Here is an 18,792-nt window from a genome sequence, read left to right on the forward strand (position 1 = left end):
CATTAGTTGTATCTACAAACCTGTTTTCTGTGGCATTTTTTTATAAAAGTGCTATAGTTATTAGCAAAGTAGGAAATAATTAAAATTAGATTAATTTAAAAAACATGGCATGCTCTGTCATAAAAGGAAAGGATTTTTTGTTCTCATGAGCTTTAAAGGAGTATGTGTTTAGGAGAGGAGGTGGGAAAGATGTGCATAGATGAAGCAGTCATCTGCAAAAACTACACTTGACACTAATGTCTGTATTGGGCATGCATAGATAGAGAATTAAAAAATATTTCAGGAAAATTCTGCATTGAAGCTAACTTTGTTAGTGGAAATTTCAGCATTATGGCTAAATATAGCTATCCTGCACTTCTACTTCAAGTTGGGTTTTTAAAATATGACTTGTGGTTTGTCTATTCTGGTACTTCAGAATTCTGTATTATAGAATATCTGGAAAAGTGTACAGGAATTAATTTCCCATCAGGCTTAAGCTTAATATTATCACCTGGTTTTAAGCATTGAATTATTTTAGGTGGGACTTCTCAAGCATTTAAAAAATTTCCATTTTTGTGGCATTCTAAAGGTTCCAGGTGCGTTCACCTACCTTCTTCCAAAAGTGTCGGGACCAACACTGGTACATTACTCAGTTGGAAGCTGCTCAGACAAGCTACATCCAACAAATAAACAACCTCAAAGAGGTAAGTGTGAGGTTGGATGTGTATTTTAATGTAAATTCAAACATGGATTTAAATCTTTGATTATAGTGGCCACTGACCAGTAAGTTTGCTTCACTGTCAGGTTTATTTGGATACACATTGCTATTTTTAGAGTGCTGATGGTGCTGGATTTTGTTTCCAGTTAGTTTCAATGTCTTTCATGTTAATCTGTTTAAATCTGTGAAATGCTGTTGCTTCTTGTAATTTGTTCTTAACAAATTTTCTTTGGCGTATACTTACGTGTCTGTTTTTTAAAATATATTTAAGAGACTTGCAATTGAGCTTTCCCGTACCCAAAAATCACGAGGCATGTCACCTCCAGACACTCATCTTAGCCCCCAGAATGATGATGGTCCAGAAACAAGACCAAAGAAATCTGGACCGAATCCTGAAGTACTACTTGAGAGTGTCACCACTCCAGCATTAGCGAGAGATGCCAAGGATGAGGAGGAGGAGAAAATCCAGCATGAAGATTTTAATGTAGGAATTCTCTTCTGTTCCATTTTCAATTTTTATTTCATTTTATAATCCATTGTACTGTTACAGGAAAATTATAGAAGCATGTGTGTTGTGTTACTTGAACTATTCTCTACAAGTGCAGAATTAGTGGATAATGAGAAAGAATAGAGACTTTTAGGGAGCAGGAAAAAATTGTTTAAGGAGAGAAATTCCAAAGGCATGGTAAGCAAATCAGAGAATCTAGCTATCTAAAATGGTACTGTCAGGCAGGCATTTTATCTACTTATGTTGCACTTTCAGACCCTCCTCAGCTCCTGGGTGATATTACTGACGTCTGGTTCTGCTTTCTCTGTTTAGAATGTACTGTAGATAAAATATAAAACACCCAAATACTTGAGAATTTCTGTACAGCAGAAATTTTATCTTATGTTTTGTTGCTCCAGTATGAGCTCTCGGATGGTGATCTGGATGTAGACCTTGCTGGAGAAGATGAGGTAAACCACCTAGATGGCAGCAGCTCCTCTGCTAGTTCAACAGCTACTAGTAACACTGAAGAGAATGATATTGATGAAGAGACTATGTGAGTGACTGCAAAAACTTACCCAGAATTGTTATCCTCTTGGCCTAATGTCAGTTCCCATCAGAATGGAATCAACTTACTTTGTATATCACAATGTCTTTGATTGATGTGTGACAGCTCAGAGGCCAAAAGCTGGCCCGGAAATGACACATATAGTAATGTGGTAGAAATACAAGATGCCAGGTCTTCAAGCAATTTTTTACTGATTTATTTCCAGTGTGTTGGCTTATTCAGTTTAACATGTTGTCCTTGACCAGCAATGTCATGTAAGGCTCTTTTCAAGAGATTAGTTAGCTCTGATCCTACAATAATTTACCACTGTGATACCCTACACAAGTACAAGTGCTGTTTAGAAGTAGAGCACTTAGACTTTAGACTATTTAAATACTGAAAAGTTGAAGGACACTATCAGATCCACATATTTAACATACTATTAAAGATACATATTCTTGTAATGAATATGGAAGGCTTGCAGAATCAGGTTCTAAAATTCCACCTCTTGGAAACACGTCAGATTTTAAGACTTCTGGTTTCACAGTCAAGTGGTGATGCATTTTGACTTGTTAGTTCATGCAGTTTGGAAGCTACAAAACTGTAGTGAGACGTTTAGTTTTTCTGTTGTTGACAAACATCGCAATGCCTAATTGGAGCTGATGGTCTGATTTTTCTTCGCACCAAGGTCTGGAGAAAATGATGTGGAATATAATAGTAATATGGAGCTAGAAGAAGGAGATCTCCAGGATGATGCTGCTGCTGGTGGAGCATCAGGTACAGAAAGAAACATTCACAATCAAACTAACAGTAATTTGTCAGGTTTCCTCCCCTGTTCTTTTCAGTGCCACATCAGGCAATATTGAGCTGCATATTCTAGAGGCATTTTCTATTTTTGAAAATGCTGCATCATGTACTGTACATTAATTATTGCAGTAGAGTGCCAGCTTCCCACTGGTTAGAAAAAAAGGTGGAGGGGCCTTCTATTGAACATCCTTAAGAAAAAATGTCAGTTTGAAGTTTCTCTGGGAGCCTGGATTTTAAGATGTTTCCATTCCAGTAAAAAGTAAACCAGCAAATGTCTTTGCTTCTACTCTACTGCTGTCCCCATGGTTTCTGACCGTTTGACACATTCCTTTAGATTTTGCTACACTGTTATTAGCTAAGTTTTAATTAAATGAGGGGCGTGAAATGTATGAATCTTTAAATATGGAGCAGGAATTAAATTAAAATATAAATAATTAAATGGTACTCCATAAGATCACTTGCAGCATAAAGGTGACTGCAAGTCAAAATCTAACAACACATTTTTACCAGGATTTCTAAAATGACTGAATCTACATTTAAATGCACTCATGATGCCAGTGCCCACAGATCATACCACATACTGCAGCATAGGTCTGTTGGCAATCTTTAAGGAATGCTGATCTTCATATCCTTGCTCTCTTTTTTCCCTTTCAGTATAAACCTGTTGTGCCTTAGATCCAGTCTCTGTCATAACACAGGCAAATGTCTGCCTCTCTTCAAAACATTTCTTGTCAGGCATTTGAGAAGCCTGACTAATTTATTTAAGTATGGCATTAATCAGTTAAGAACAGGAGTGGAAATGGGGGTGTAATGTCTGCAGAATACAGTGTTATCTAAGGTTCTCTTCACATGTCATTTTAGTGTATTTGTAAATCTTGATGCAAAGAATGCGTGTAACCCATTCACTTTTAATTGCTTATAGTGCTTTTTCACTCTCAATACTGATAATGCTGGTTTTGGTCACCTGCTTTGGAAGGAAGCTTTATTGGGCTGTCTAATCTAATTTCCCAGATTGGACTCCAGACACAGTGGCTGGGTCTCAGATCTCTTATGGGATTGCTAAACATTATGTAATAAGAACATTTCATAGCTCAAAGTAAGGCTTAATTGAAGATCTCTCTAGATCAGATAAAGAAATTCCTCATTTTTATGTTAGTGGGTTTTTTTTCTAAATCTGCAAATCAGTAGGAACAGTTAATGTTCTCTGTATTTGATGAAGTCAAATTCTGTTGATTTTCCATTTTTGGGACTGTTAGTTTTTTATCAGTGTACTTTGTTTTTCTTCAGTGCTTTTAGAATTCGTACTTCCTTGTAACAAGATTGCTTTTCCTGAGGTTATTTGGAGTGCTTTTAAGATTTCCATCCTTACTATATCAAGGATTTTCAGCTGCTCTTTTGTGAAATAGTGAAACCTAACACATGCAGACAGACATGGTGTATATGTACTTTTCCTATGGTGCTCTCTCTTTCAGGTAGTAGCCATGGCTATGCCAATGCAAGTGGCAGATCTTCAAGGCGGGGAGGAAGTACTTTAGGCTCAGCAGCCAGCAGCAGTTTACTAGACATAGATCCCTTAATTTTAATCCATTTATTGGACCTAAAAGACAGGAATGGGATGGAAAATCTGTGGGGTCTACAGCCACGTCCTCCTGCCTCACTTCTGCAGAACAGAGGTAAATGTTGCATTTAAATACAACTCTTCCATGTATTCCCTTGACATAAAGTTAGATGCACATCAAATCTAAGTAATTCGTTAGAGATTTATTTAAGAACATAAGAATGACCATCCTGGCTAAGAAGAATGGTCCATCTAGCCCAGTATCATGTCTTCCGACAGTGGCCGATGCCAGGTGCTTCAGAGGGAATGAACAGGTAATCATCCCCTGTTGAACATTCCCAGCTTCTAGCAAATAGAGGCTTGGGACACTTTTGCATCCCTGTCCATCCTGACTAATAGCCATCAATGGACCTATCCTCCATGAATTTATCTAGTTCTTTTTTGAACCCTGTTATAATCTTGGCCTGTGGCAACATCCTGTGGCAAAGAGTTCCACACGTTGACTGTGTTGTGTGAAGAAATAATTCCTTTTGTTTGTTTTAAACCTGCTGCCTATTAATTTCATTTGGTGACCCTTCGTTCTTGTTTTATGAGAAGGAGTAAATAACACTTCCTTATTTACTTCCTCTACATCAGTCATGATTTTATAGACCGCTGTCATATCCCCACTTAGTTGTTTCTTTTCCAAGCTGAAAAGTCCCAGTCTTATTAATCTGTACCTTTCCCAATTCCAATATGTCTTTTTTGAGCTGGGGCAACCATATCTTCATGCAAGATTCAAGATGTGGGCGTACCATGGATTTATACTGAGGCAATATGATATTTTCTGTCTTCTTATCTATCCCTTTCCTAATGAGTCCCAACATTGTTAGCTTTTTTGACAGCCGCTGCTGACTGTGGATGTTTTCAGAGAACTATTCACAATGACTCAGAGTTTCCATTAGCTTTGTCTGCATTGCCCATCATGAAGAGGGACTGGGGAAAGGCTACTGGATTCTGTTGCTGTATTTTCATAATTTCATAGTAGTCACTGTGTGCACCAAACTACAAAGTACTCTTTGGCTTAATAGTTGCTTTCAGACTTAGAACTGCAGATGAGTATTGAGTCAAAAAAATGTGTGGGGGGGCAGGGACAGTGTCTGTCTCTATTTAAAGATAGGTGGGGGGATGCCTGAAGAGTAGTTCCAACTCCATGCACATCTTGTGTAGCTATCTTGGTATCTGTGAAGAGAGTAATACCTTATTGTTATCTAGTACTTTGCAATAGTAGATCAGTGCCAGATAAATAATGGATTTCCACCTGGAAGGGATTAAGGTGCAATAGACATAAACAGAACAAAACACAATATACACAGTGTAGGGAATGGCTATTTCATCTTCCAAACTTTTATCTGTTTGCTGAAAGTGGAGCTACTGAAAGGGTTATCTATGATAGTGGGGAAGCTGTTTCAGACATTTGAGGTGGCATGGAAGAAAGCACACGAGAAAGCAGGCACAGGACACAAGTGGCAAGATTAGGTGGATTGTAAAGCCAGGAAGGAAGTTTAAGAGAAGTTGAGGGTAGTGGTCATGATGGAGGGCTTGAAAAGTGAGGAGAGGGCACTTGAAAAATAGTAGAGGCTGATGCAGAAACTCATGGAGAAAGAAACATGTACAGAATGACTGAAAGGAAGAAAATAGTGGTCAGTTTCTGTGCTGATACTTATTAATTAACTTTGTTAGTATTTTGCATAACATGTATTTGAGTTATAGTATTAGGTTGATGTGCCCTAACCTTAATTTTGTGTGAACCAAAGGAAAGCTAGATAGCAAGCTGTAAATGTAATTCTGTCATAGCTAATTATTGTTGAAGGTCAGATGTTCCTCTCCTTTGTTAGTGAAGAATCAGTAAATTGAATCAAACCTCATAAATAGATTTAGCAGAGTTAATGTTTGTTTGGGGCTAATTGGCCCACAGCCACAATATCTTATTTCAGGTCACTTTGAAACAACCATTTGGTGGCTTAATAGAGCAGAAGAGAAATAATAGTCCATCTGGTACAGATATATGCTCTTTCTCTTGACATGATGATGGCATTTGCACTGTCCAATCTAAAGATAGGAAGTGAATGGTTTGAGTTTTGATGTTAACGTTCAAATTTAGTCTTGTTGTAAAATTCATGCAGTGGCAAGCAGTGTTATTCAGTCAGTTGTTCTTGTTGCATTTCCTACTTCCAGTTGGTCTCTCTGGAAATACAAAATGCAAGTTCAGGGTTAGATCATCCCTCCTGCAGGAAAACTACACGATGATTCTGCTTAGTTTCTTTGGATTCTTCCATTGCAGTGGTGGCGTACTTTTGTACAAGCCCCTGCAAAAAATGTAGGGAGGTTTCACCTCTCCCTCCCCAGTAACACAGCTCTATTGGAGCAGTGCTCTCAGGAGCTCCCCTGCCATAGGCTGTCCTTAAGGACTCCTCTTAAAGGGATGCTCTCCATTGTAGAGGGGACTCTGCAGGAAAGCCTTTCTAATACATTCCCAGACCTAAAGAAGAGCTATGTGTAGCTTGACAGCTTGTACTTTCCACCAACAGAAGGTGATCAGTAGAAGATATTATCTCACCTACCTTCTGTCCCAAGCTATTATAATGTGCCTCCATATTTCCCTCCGGGTTGGTAGGGAAATATTTTGCATCCTTGTGTCCCTGCTCTCACCTCCTTCCATACTACAGGACCCTGACCCTGCCAAACGATCATGAATCCACGGACAGATTCCTCTCAATGTCCTTTCACGTGGGCACAGACAGATATGTATATGGAGCATCCACTGCACTTGCAGATCTGCAGGACATGATCTGCTCCCTAAATGTTTGTGTTCTGTAGATGCAAAAAAAGTGGGAACACTAAAACATCCTTCCAAAGAGGCCTACTTTGTATAGTGACCAAAAATCTCATGAGCTATTAGCTGTCCACTAGCCTCTCTAATCCATTCAGAGTAGGAAATGATGCTGAGGCGGTTAGGGGACAGGTGACCATGTTGATAGTCTTGGTAGAGAGGTCCAGATTTGGATGGACCATAAAAACCAAACTTGGCTTCCTACTGCCCTCTTGCAAAATGCAGCTGAGGTATATTGGCAGGAGACTCTGTAGGGCAAATCCCTGTTGCTGTCTGTGCCTAGGGTGACCAGATGTCCTGATTTTATAGGGACAGTCCTGATTTTTGGGTCTTTTTCTTATATAGGCTCCTATTACCCCCCCACCCCCTGTCCCGATTTTGCTGTCTGGTCACCCTATCTGTGCCACACCTGTTCTGCAGATAAATAGAGAAAAGCCTTTGGTCTCTGATGTGAGCTCTCTCTGCAAATTTGTTTAATGAAGGAAAGTCTCTCTTCTTAGATTAACAAGATTTTCATAATGATGTAGAGCTTGATCTAGCTTCCAAACTGCAAAGGGTATAAAGACAGTGTAGGGGTAAATAAGTCCTATGCAATGTAGTCTGCTTTTAAAAAAAAAAAAAAAAAAAAAAACCCTGAAGATTGGACAAAAGAAGCAGTTTGAAGTGGCCAGTGAGCTACAGGTGATGCAAGTTTGCGTACTGTCAAGACTCTGCAGGTGCTGTCTAGACTCTGCCTTGACAGAACTAGAGAGACCAGGTGAAGGCATTGAAGAGATGGATGAACTTGCACTGTTGGCAGTATGACCCAGACTGAGGCCTCCACGATACAGTGTTGTGGTGGGTAGGGTCTCTCCTTCCTTCAGCCACTTACTGTATTTGGTGTGGTCTTTCTGTTTTGCTGAGATCCTTAAATACCTGATTTTGTTCCTGTACCTTTGTTCAATCACCATGTTGGAACAAGGCTTCTTTTATTTCCAGAGCTTGCTAAGTTTTGTCTCCGAGGGACTCAAAAGCCATTGGGGTTATAGCTCTGAGCCAGTTGAATTTGCAATGAGATACTTAGAATTCTGAAAGCGTAACGAATAGAAGATTTCCAAGTTGATCTAACTCTGGCTAATTAACATAAAGGCTCACCTAGATAGTATCTCTTAGAGCTGACCTGGGGCAGCAAGGGACCTAAGGGACTTCCTTTACTTCAGATTCCTCCTCTGAATCGTCAGTTAATGTGAAATGATTATAAAATTATTCTTATATCCAAGAAACGCACTTGCCAGCAAACTGATGAGCAGGTGAACTCAAATTTGTCCAGAGATGTGAAAGGCTCTCCGTCGCCATGACTGGCACACTAAGGGAAAGCAAAGCACCCAGCACGAAAGAACCTCTTCCCACTGTTCCCATGGAGGTGGAGAGAGCTGCTGAGAGCAGATGCCCTATGTCACTGTAGCCCAGAGGAAGGGGATGGAGTTTGATTATGTTAGATGAAATGGGATCATTCTGCGTTGGGCACCCATTTCTCTTTCACATATTAGAGTAACTACAGAGGCCACAACTAGTCTGAAACTCTTTGAGCGTGTCTGCACTATACAGATTGGTGCTAGCAGTCTTATTCAGGGTGATGAGGGTCCTGATTCAGATTATTGCATGTTGTCTTTTTTTGCCAGTGTGAACAGGAAAATACTGTGCTATTCCCATTTTTTTAGGCAGTCTTAACACTAAAATTGTTCCCTAACACTGTCCTGTTTTCCCATCTGCACTGGCAATAAAAAGTAACATGGATTTCTCCCTGCCCTCAAGGGAAATAGTACTATCACTGATTCTTTGCTCTTATCACATAGGCAGCCTTGTGTCTCTTGCTATTTTAAAGGGATCGTCGGGACAAATCTGATAAAAGGGAAGCATTTAAAAATCTGAAACCAATAGAAATGTTCCAAGATTTTTAAAAGATGTTTATGGAAACAGTTTAACAAACATCCTCTTGTAGTATTTGCAACCAAGACCTTGCAGCAGTTTGCTAGTGCATGGGAACTTGGATGTGAAACTGACCTATTCTCTACAAATCCTTACAGTCTTAATAATGAAAGAGTTTAAAGAAAAAAAACTACTGATGGAGGTTAGACATTTTTAACCTTCATGTTTGTTTAACCTTTTCCTTGTAAAGCATCATCCTACTCTCTAAAAGACCGAGACCAGCGGAGGCACCAGGCAATGTGGCGTGTGCCACCTGACTTAAAGATGCTGAAGAGACTCAAAACTCAGATGGCTGAAGTTCGAAGCAAAATGTCTGATGTAAAAAACCAGCTGTCAGAAGTAAGAAGCAGCAATGCTGGCTCTTGTGAGGGGCAACCCAGCTTCCTCCCTGGTGATCAGGGGCCTTTGGCTGCCTGTGGAACAGAAAGCTGCAGCAAGTTACAAGAAATAGGAATGGAGTTGCTGACAAAATCATCAATTACAAGCTGTTACATAAAGAGTTGTAAGTGTGGGATGGGGGAGGAGAAGGCTTAAAGCTGTCACTTCTGTAGATGGCAGTTGTGTAGACGGATACTGTATCTAGGTGTCTGGGAATAATGCTCAGCCTTTTTATAGTTCAAACTTTATAGCTGAGTTTGTTTATAGTAAATATCTTTTGAGAAGCAGAAACATGAAACTCGTGTTTATTGACAGAAATTAAATGGCTTCTCTAGAAACTGGTTCTAACGTTTTCAGCAAGCGCATTATAGTTATTAATATTCCAGAATGTGATAAGAATCTTTGAAGCCCACTGCAGATGTTATTTATCTAATTTCACGTTGACCTTATGGGTAGGTAGCATGAAGTTTAATCCTCTGTAAAGACAATTTTTGGTGGCAAAGGTTACCTGCAGACTATATGCAGATCACCTCTAAACTTTCTCAAGTTTGTTACTAAAATGTGACCGACCTTGCAAAAATCCAAGCTGAAAAAGAAAAAAAAAATCTCATAGAGCTCCAGAGAGTGAGTAATTTCTTCTCATCACATGAGAATCTTTTTCTTCGAGTGTGTCTCAGTGTGAATCCCATAGTAGGTGCTTGTGTGTGAGATCGGAGTCTTTTGAATAGCAGTGTCACACACACACGTCCCCTGTGCCTCTTTATGCTCCCATACAAAGTCCTAAAGGCCAGGGCAGCCACAACTCTCCCCCAGTTCCCTCTTATTGCTCATGGCAGCAAGATGGAACCTAACCACTATCTGACCTGGTAGTTCTTAGCGCCGACTAAAGTTCTCAAAATGCTTCATAAATCTTCAGAACTCTTTTGATCTACTGGTATACGACCTTTGTGAACACCTTTGACCCATCTGGATTGAATACTGATTGCCAGACACTTCTGTACGCTCCCTTGATGTACAAGGATTTGAAACCTGTGGGCTTCAAGCTTGCCCATTCTGTGATGGACTAATTCTTTTGAAAGATGGACATAGCAGGTGCCTCTTGTGTTTAGGAGAGTCACATATACTGAGTAGATGTTCGGTGTGCATATTTTTGATCACAAGAATGTATAAGTCACATGGCCTGGGGTTGAAACTTCATCTCCTGGAGCAATCTATGAAGGCCTCTTCAGATCCTGAGGAGATGGCACCAGAGTCCCGACAGCGGACAAACAGACTTCATCAAGCAGCCATCTAGCAGACAAACAACTACAAAGACCAGTGCAGAGAAGATGACACCAAGAAAAGACCTGGCATCAGCACCAATGCCCCCAGCACTGAAGCAGACTCCACCTGTGTTGCAGATGTTGGCACTACAGCAGACACAGTGACACTGAAGTCTGGTACTGAAGTCCAGCACCAAGAGGGGCCATTCTAGACAGGAGCAGAGACTCCACACGGTGCTCAGAGCCTTCCTACAAAGAGAGACCACATAAAGTTTCTGGGGACAAATCCACAAAGTCCTGCACAGCTCTGAGGGCTGATGAGCAGCCTGTGGCACAAAGGAAAACTTCTCCAGCACCAACTCAAGATTGGGTGTCGTGTCGCACCGCTCAGCAATGATGCCTATAGTAGATGAGCCTCTGGATGAGCTAGGTCTGTAACCATTACTGAGGTACCTGCTGGTACCGGTACAGACCCTGGTACCAGGAGCGCCATCCACATTTCTCTGTACTGCCCATATAGGTGGTGTATTCCTCCTCTCCATCACCAATGCATACGTTCCCAATGTCCTTAAGCAGAGAGCCCTCTCTTCTACAATCTGTGATCAATATCCCAAAGAGGCCTGCCTGCGCTCCCTACAGGACCTAACTACTATCCCAAAGGAACGGCATTGGACTAGTCAGTATCAATATGGGGGGAGGGATAGCTCAGTGGTTTGAGCATTGGCCTGCTAAACCCAGGGTTGTGAGTTCAATCCTTGAGGGGGCCACTTAGGGATCTGGGGCAAAATCAGTACTTGGTCCTGCTAGTGAAGGCAGGGGGCTGGACTCGATGACCTTTCAAGGTCCCTTCCAGTTCTAGGAGATAGGATATCTCCATTCATTCATCAAGCTAGCCAGCGATATCCCCATGACATGCCACCATCACCTTGTTGGGCTCACTGGGTGTTGCCATGTGCTAGGAGCATGCTGGAGAGCAGAAGTGATCGCTTCCCCATCACCTTTCTGCCAGACCACAGGGAGGGCCATCAAGAATAACCAGATCTGGGGGCTGAGGAACACCAATGTCCTGCTTTACCACCAAAAGACTTCTCATCCTTGTTGCCTGCTGAAGTGGTGTCTTCAGCATAACTTCCAGTTTTCCAGGAGCTCCTTCTGAGAATTTCAGACCCTCTAGGGAGGGCTGCATTGGAGAAATGTCGTAAGTTTTGATATTTTTGACAACTGTGAGTCCATTCAGAATTGCTCTTCCCATAAATGAGGGACAGCTTGACCTAGCTAAAGCCTTGTGGCAGATGCTGGCCCCTGTACCAGGTAGAGAAGCAGCATTAGGTTCCTTAAGCAGGTTTTGAGTTCTTTATGCCCACCCCAATCCAGGTTCCTTGGTTGAAGATCTAATTTATACTTGGGATTTTATCTTTGAGCCACTGTCAGATTGTTCAATACATCATACCCTTAAGTTGGTTTTCTTGGTAGCTATCACCTCTGCATGCAGGGTCAGTGCACTCCAAGCCCTTACTCCTGGACCTCCTTATGCATCCTTTTATAGAGAGAAGGTGATTCTGAATTCATCCGTAATGTGGTTTGGGAGTTTCATCTAAATCCATCAATTAACCTACCAGTTTTCTTCCTGAAACCATTCAGCACAAAGTGAGAGAAAGATTGGTACTTTGGATTTTTCCAGAGCATTACTCTATTACATTGATAAGACTAAAGCTTTCAGATGCTCTCCCCCTTTTCATGACTGTAGCTGGCTTGTCAAAAGGTTCTCTGAGTGGATCCCACTCTGCAACTCCACCTGTTATCAACTACTAGCACACGTCTCCCTTCAGTTGTCAAGTTACGCTCCATCAGGACACAGGCAGTGTCATCAGCCTGCTTCAGAAATGTGCCTGAATCTGAATCTGTAAAGCAGTGATGTGGAGCCAACCCACTGACTTTCGCTGAAGATTGCACCCTTTCCATGGCAGCCAAGTCTGGTGCTAAGTTTGGGAGAGCAGTACATCAATCCTTTTTACCAATGCAGCTGATGCTTCTTGCTCCCACCATCAAAGGAGAGTACAGCTTGTCAGTCACCTACAGTGGGATCAGCACTGACACATACTTGAAGAAGAGAGAACCATTTCTTACTCTGTAGTAACTGTGGTTTTTTGAGATGCTGTAGTTAGTGTGAATCCCATGACCTACCCTCTGTCTCTGCTTTTGAAGTCCTCAGCTAGCATGGGCTTTAAATTGTGAGGGACCTGAGGGAGGGTTGGGGGACTACTCCGCCTTCTACACGCTCACACCAGGAACACAAGGAGACTTGGGCCGCATGTGTGGCCTCAACAGACATTGCTATTGAAAAGACTCCGATCTCGTGCTCACGTACAGTGGGTTCTCACTAACAATCCCATCTCGAAGAATTAAAGTAACCATTCCTGATCTGGTCTCAGGAGCATTATTGATTAAGCGAGTGGCTTCTTCCCAACATACCTTCACAACAGGAATAATATGTAATGAAAACCTTGAAGGCGTTTGAGAGATTCGGAGAGAGGGGGACAATATGGTGGCCTCAAGAATAAAGGGGAAGAGAATGTCTAGTGCCGTTGCATCAGTTAGTTCCACTTCAGGCCAACATAAAGATGGGATGATGCAGAGAATTGACTGGATGCCTAGGCAGTACATTCACACGCCTTTCGATTAAATATCTTTGCAGTCACAAGTAAGAAAAGTAATTCGCCCAAAGCTACTCGTTCTGGAGCAGCAGGGAGCCTGTCTCTTCGAAGAGCAATGGACTGTGGGGACAATAATCTTCGCTCAAAGGGAGATTGTCAGACTTCCTCTGAAGGTAAACCTGAAATGTGGGAGTGCTTTAAATATGTTTTGGAATGCATCGGGGAAGAAGCTTTTTAACAGCATATCCTTGCTCATAAAGTTCCCGTCTTTGATTAAACTTTGTACGTAAACCAGATACTATTTCCCCTAAATATGATTAACATTATTGCACCAATACAGACCTTTGAGAACCCATTACACCATCTTACTAAGCCTTTGTGTCTAGCGTTCATGCTCAGTGTTCCTGGGACTTCCATTTTCTAACAGTAACCTGCCTATCTTAAATAGTTTTAATACCCTAAATTGGTGTTTGTAGTATCTTGTATTTAATTACTACATTTACAAGCAAGTTACTGCTGTAACTTACCAGCCAGGATTTAAATTCTGGGTTCTGTTTTTTCTAAAGGAAATACAAGAAAATTCTGCTTAAGTTCTTGTGAGACTTACTCCTGCACCATGTGGTAATAGATTTGGACATTATGGCCACCAGGAAAACTCTTACACTTTTTAGTGCAGCTCTACCAGTGATAGCAACAGTGAAAACTGTAATGCAGCAGTTCTCAAATTGAGAATTGCAAATGGATTTGGGGGCAGGGGGTTATGGTTCATGCTAATGGGAGTGGGATCCCAGGGAGAGGTCCCAGAACAGAAAGAGATTGAGAACTACTGCTCTCGTGTATGCACATGGGAGCAAAATCATCTGTACCCTGAACTGTACAGTTTTCACCATTGCTATCTCCAGAGGTGCTGCACCAGTGCAGAGAAACACCTCTATATTTTCCCTATGTAGACCAGCCCCATAGATGGATCTATCTCTGTTTAAAAAAAAACAGATATTTATTTTTCTGTATTAGTGCACCTGCGGAATTGCTGACATATGGGAAACTAATTTTCATAGTTCACACAAATCCAAAAGGTTAATCTATACTGTACTGAGAAATCTTGTAAGTGCTTTTCTGAACCTGTGCTACCAAAAGTGGAAGCTGGAGGTGAGAGGATATATGTTTCTGGAAGGTACACATTAAGTGATCCTAATGGCAAACGCTGCTCAGATGGTGACTTGAAAAATTTGAAATGTTTCATAAGAGCCAATTATCTTCACCTTTTCTCTTCTTAGGTTGCATAGGAAGCTCAAAGTCTGGCAGTAGGCATGGCTCTCCCAGGTCCCTGACTAATGGTAATGCTCCTGATGCACTGCCTAAGCCAGAGGAAAGGGAGTGTGAAGGCTCAGATTCTGATGTGGGCGTTTCTGCTTTAAATGGCTTAACTATGGAGAAGACAAGAAAAGCTATCGCTCTGGGGTAAGTGCTTTTCTCGCTGAATTATAAATAGAACATTCAAAACTGCTAAAATCGAGCCTTTTATGTATCAAGGAACGTAAATTACTTTGAAGTCATTCATATTTTTCTGCTACTCCCTTTGGACATCCAGCTTTGGCCCATAAGTGAGTTGTATGTCCTCATTTTTCTATTTATAGAACTTTTGAGGGTCATAACAGCTCATTTTAACTAAAGCTGAAGCATCAGTAGCTGTAGTCTGGCCATTTAGATTTCCCCATTTAGACTTGCAAGTCAGACTTTTGTCCGTTTTTCTAATATTTCCTATTTTAATGTTCTATCCACCAGGATTTTACATCTGGTTTCCTTATATCGGAGAGGATATTTCACTGAGAATCCACCTTTCCTTTCTTTTCCTCACTTCTGATTTTTCTGTGCTTCTCCAAATACAGTTTATAGTTGCACAACATGTATAGTAGTAGTTTTGAAGTATGCGATCAGGTTTTTCTAAATAGCAAGCCAATGAATGGTGGGGTGGGCTGTCTCTTGGTTCTTTTGTGCAGACAGACAGTTATGTTGAATTGTGTGCTTGCTTTCTGTCATTGATGTTAGGCAATAGTATGAAAGGGTAGCTTTAAGAAAACTTAAATGTACATGCTGTGTAGTGGTACAAACTCCAGGTGCTGAATGTGACATAGCATTGTGGGTCAGGGGAGGATGCGTTCTTTGGAGAGCATCAGTTATGTACTTTCAGATCTCAAAATGGAACCCTGTAAATATGCCAAATAACTTCCAAGTTGGAAGTTCCCAGAAGCTCCCCGATGCTAAACTGCGTGGAGCACTAGGAGGAAAAGCTGCCACCATGGTTGGGTTTAATGCTTTAGGTGCTAATGCTGTTTTTTTCCCCCAACCCCATTTTAAGGTCAGATTCTAAAGGATGTCATACCGAAGGAACACAACCAACTGATCAAGAGAACAACTCGGAAACTGGGGAGCTACAGGCCATTCTCTCTGAGGGCACTTCAGCAGAGCCAGAGGAAGGTAAAGGCAAGATCAAAGAAAATAAATGCTCAAATACTGTAGTGACACTTTAAAACAGAGGTCGTTAATTATTTTTTGTCAAGGTCCCAATTTCTTGGTCAGGGTATAGTCAAGGTCCAGACTCCAGGGAAGATAATAAAATAATAACAATAATGATAATAAGTAAATTAAAAGGTTGTAGACGTTCAAAAGCATCTAGCGGTCTGGATTTAAAACAAGAGTGTTTCTGTAAACTATGTAAAAATCTGTTTACTTGGAGGGCTGAACTTATGTTGCAACATTTGGTAGATTTATAACGAATAAAAGGACGACTCCTCAAGTGTATGACAGAGCGGCGTGATGGAATTCAGAGAGCACAGAGAAACTTTTCAAGGAGCTTTTTCTTAGTTTACGTTTCTGGTTTATTTTTCTACCCCTGGATGCCTGTTTTCATCTTAAGACTTAAATTAGTAATTTGCCAAACCTCATCTCTAAAGTTAAAAGATGGACTGCACTTGTGTTCCTATTAAAATACAGCAAGAGACCTTTTTGGGTATAAGGCTTCTGCTTGCAGGGGTACGTCTGGTGGTGACTGGGACCATGTCTGCACTGGACACCTCTTAAGTCTAGTTTAAATTGGGGTTTTGCAATATGCAAGGTCCACTAATTCCTCTGAAAATCAGAAGAAATCTCAGTTGTTGAAAACGCATTCCTGTCTCTTTCACCTGGTCTTTCCATGCTGGAGAAAATATTGTTGGCTTTCTTATTGATATTCCATGCAGAAGTGTTTTTCATATCTTGCTAAAACTCGGCTGCCTTCCACCCCTGCACTAATTTGAATTTCAATGACTGATGAATTGTAGCTCAAAGCCTATATTAAGGTGCCAGCATCCATCTCTATCTGCAGTGTGCAATATTGTGTAGGTGTTGGCATTTGCAGAAGGTCTCTGTGACATAAAACTGAATTTCTTCTCTTAGTCACTGCAGCGTGATCATGATGTGTTCCTGCAGTTCTCCTGTTACAAGAGGAAGCATTAAGAGGAATTTTTTTTTTTTTAAGTAAAATATTTCATTGTTAAAACCCCAGGAAACAAATATTACAATTTATTTCCTTTCACAAAGGAAAAATTGCAGTAGCATAACCATTTGTTTTCAGGTAGCTATGATTAGCTGTCAATTTTGAGAACTAGCTCTTTCTTTGGGAGCATGTTTCATACACAAGAGCAAACCCAGTTTCTCCATCTGACTTCAATGTCAGGTCAACGTGTTGTGCTTGTGCGTTTATACGATTGTAATTCCAGAAAGTCTTCAGAGAAAAGGGCGGTTGAAGGAGTCACGTTTACATTTTTTTTACTTAGGTCTGCTCAAAGAAGACAGTGCCTAGAATTTCACAATATGTCAAGGAAGCTGCTTTATGCCATTTTAAGAGTTCAGTCAACTCTTGGGCAAGGCAGTTGGAAGAGCACCTGGAGTTGCTGTTTTCTCAGAACCATTTGCATTGGATCTCGTGATAAGATCTTTTGAAATAAAGGGGTTTGGGCAAGGGGTGAAATTATATGAAGTTGTGGAAATCTTACTACTCATTTAGTTGACCTGGGGTGTATGGGCAAGGAGTGGAACATCTTTGCTCTGGGGGACTGCACTGCAAAACCATTGGCATCTTGTTAGTCATCAGTGCCACTCAGTCCATCAGCTGATAGCCAGCACAAAGCAAACCAATCCAGACACCATAAAACCTGTGTAATTTCCTGTTTTGGTTAGTTTTCAACCACTAATCATTAAGGCTACATTTTAGTCACAGGTATTTTTAGTAAAAGTCATGGACAGGTCACGGGCAGTAAACTAAAATTCACGGCCTGTGATCTGTCCATGACTTGTACTATATACCCCTAACTAAAACTCGGGCTGGCGGGGGTGCTGTTGGTGTGCAGCCCAGGATCCCTGCTAGGGGAGGGGGGCCGGGCTGCTCGAGACCAGTGCTGGGGGAGGGAGGCTGGGCAGCAGCGTGTGGCTCGGGACCCCTGCTGATGTTGGGGTGGGAGGGTTGGTGGGGCTAGTTGGCTCCCTACTGGGCTCTGCACAGCTTCCAATCCCCTGCCCCAGCCCTGAGCCCCCTCCCATACCCAAACTGCCCCAGCAGCGGCTGGTACGACTGGCCTAGGGGCTGCCTGATCTGCTTGGACAGCCCCAGAGCCAGCTGCTGCAGAAGTCACGGAGCCTTACTAATCATTAGTTTCAAGTAGTGGCAAGACAAGGGGCTGTCTTCATTTGAGAAGAATAGGATGAGATATATTTGTAGGAAAATCATGTTGTCATGTGTTTGTGACCTCTGAATAGGAAAGTTAACCTGATTGAAATGTGTTGCTGCTTGGAGGAGTCGGCCTGTAAGTCTGCTTAAAAGGCCATGACACGTCTTAAAACTAGTAAAAAACATTTGGACTTCAGTTCACTTACACAGTGGTCCACTGAAGCATTGGTAAGAATGGGCTGGCTGCCAGCTGAGGAAAGCCACTAAAGCAGAAAGGAAATGCAGTTATACAAGTTCACACTTACACCGTTTAGTTGGATTTTTATAGAGTTGCTCCTTTAAATTAAGTCTCCATTGAATAAGATAACCAGACTGAGAACATTTTTAAAACTGTTCCCCAAGCATGTTCTGCTGTTGATCCCTTAGTGCTTTGGTAAATAAGTTTACACACTGCTCACTTTATCTTGTTCTGCCAAGCCCGAGAATTTGATGTTGGTGCGTCTTGGGAAAGAAAGGAAGCTGAGAACTTTGTGGCTACAGGAATCTCACTGCAGCAGGTTCTCCTTTGCTCTTTGCAGCTGGGCTATGTCAGAAGCACGTCCTTCACCTCCTGCCAGGCATGAGCAGCGATAGCGACATTGAATGTGACACAGAAAACGAAGAGCAGGAGGATGCCACATCCACGTCAGATGCGTTTAATCACGCCTTCGATGTCCAGCCCTCAAGTGAAGGTAGAACAATTATATTGTGCAATCAGAGGGGCAGCTTTCCAAATGCTACTCCTGACATGGCTCATGGTTCTTGTGGGTAAAGGATACTATTCGGGGCTAAGTTATTGCCAAAACTGTGCAAGTGTT

The 18,792-nt window shown here is 41.6% G+C and overlaps 1 protein-coding gene across 1 annotated transcript in view; it reads left to right on the forward strand.

Moving 5' to 3' along the window:
• TRIM37 (tripartite motif containing 37) overlaps positions 1 to 18,792 on the forward strand; it is a 48,633-nt gene that overhangs the window by 27,339 nt on the left and 2,502 nt on the right. The window contains exons 14-23 of the mRNA XM_024211247.2: positions 569 to 683; positions 969 to 1,181; positions 1,604 to 1,740; positions 2,420 to 2,508; positions 4,011 to 4,211; positions 9,127 to 9,438; positions 13,272 to 13,403; positions 14,508 to 14,691; positions 15,590 to 15,708; positions 18,514 to 18,666. Of these exons, the coding sequence (XP_024067015.1) occupies positions 569 to 683; positions 969 to 1,181; positions 1,604 to 1,740; positions 2,420 to 2,508; positions 4,011 to 4,211; positions 9,127 to 9,438; positions 13,272 to 13,403; positions 14,508 to 14,691; positions 15,590 to 15,708; positions 18,514 to 18,666 (1,655 nt within the window). The remainder of the gene's footprint in view (positions 1 to 568; positions 684 to 968; positions 1,182 to 1,603; positions 1,741 to 2,419; positions 2,509 to 4,010; positions 4,212 to 9,126; positions 9,439 to 13,271; positions 13,404 to 14,507; positions 14,692 to 15,589; positions 15,709 to 18,513; positions 18,667 to 18,792) is intronic.

This window comes from Terrapene carolina, unplaced genomic scaffold (assembly GCF_002925995.2).
Source record: "Terrapene carolina triunguis isolate 2854851 unplaced genomic scaffold, T_m_triunguis-2.0 Scaffold231, whole genome shotgun sequence".
NCBI classification, from domain to species: Eukaryota; Metazoa; Chordata; order Testudines; family Emydidae; genus Terrapene; species Terrapene triunguis.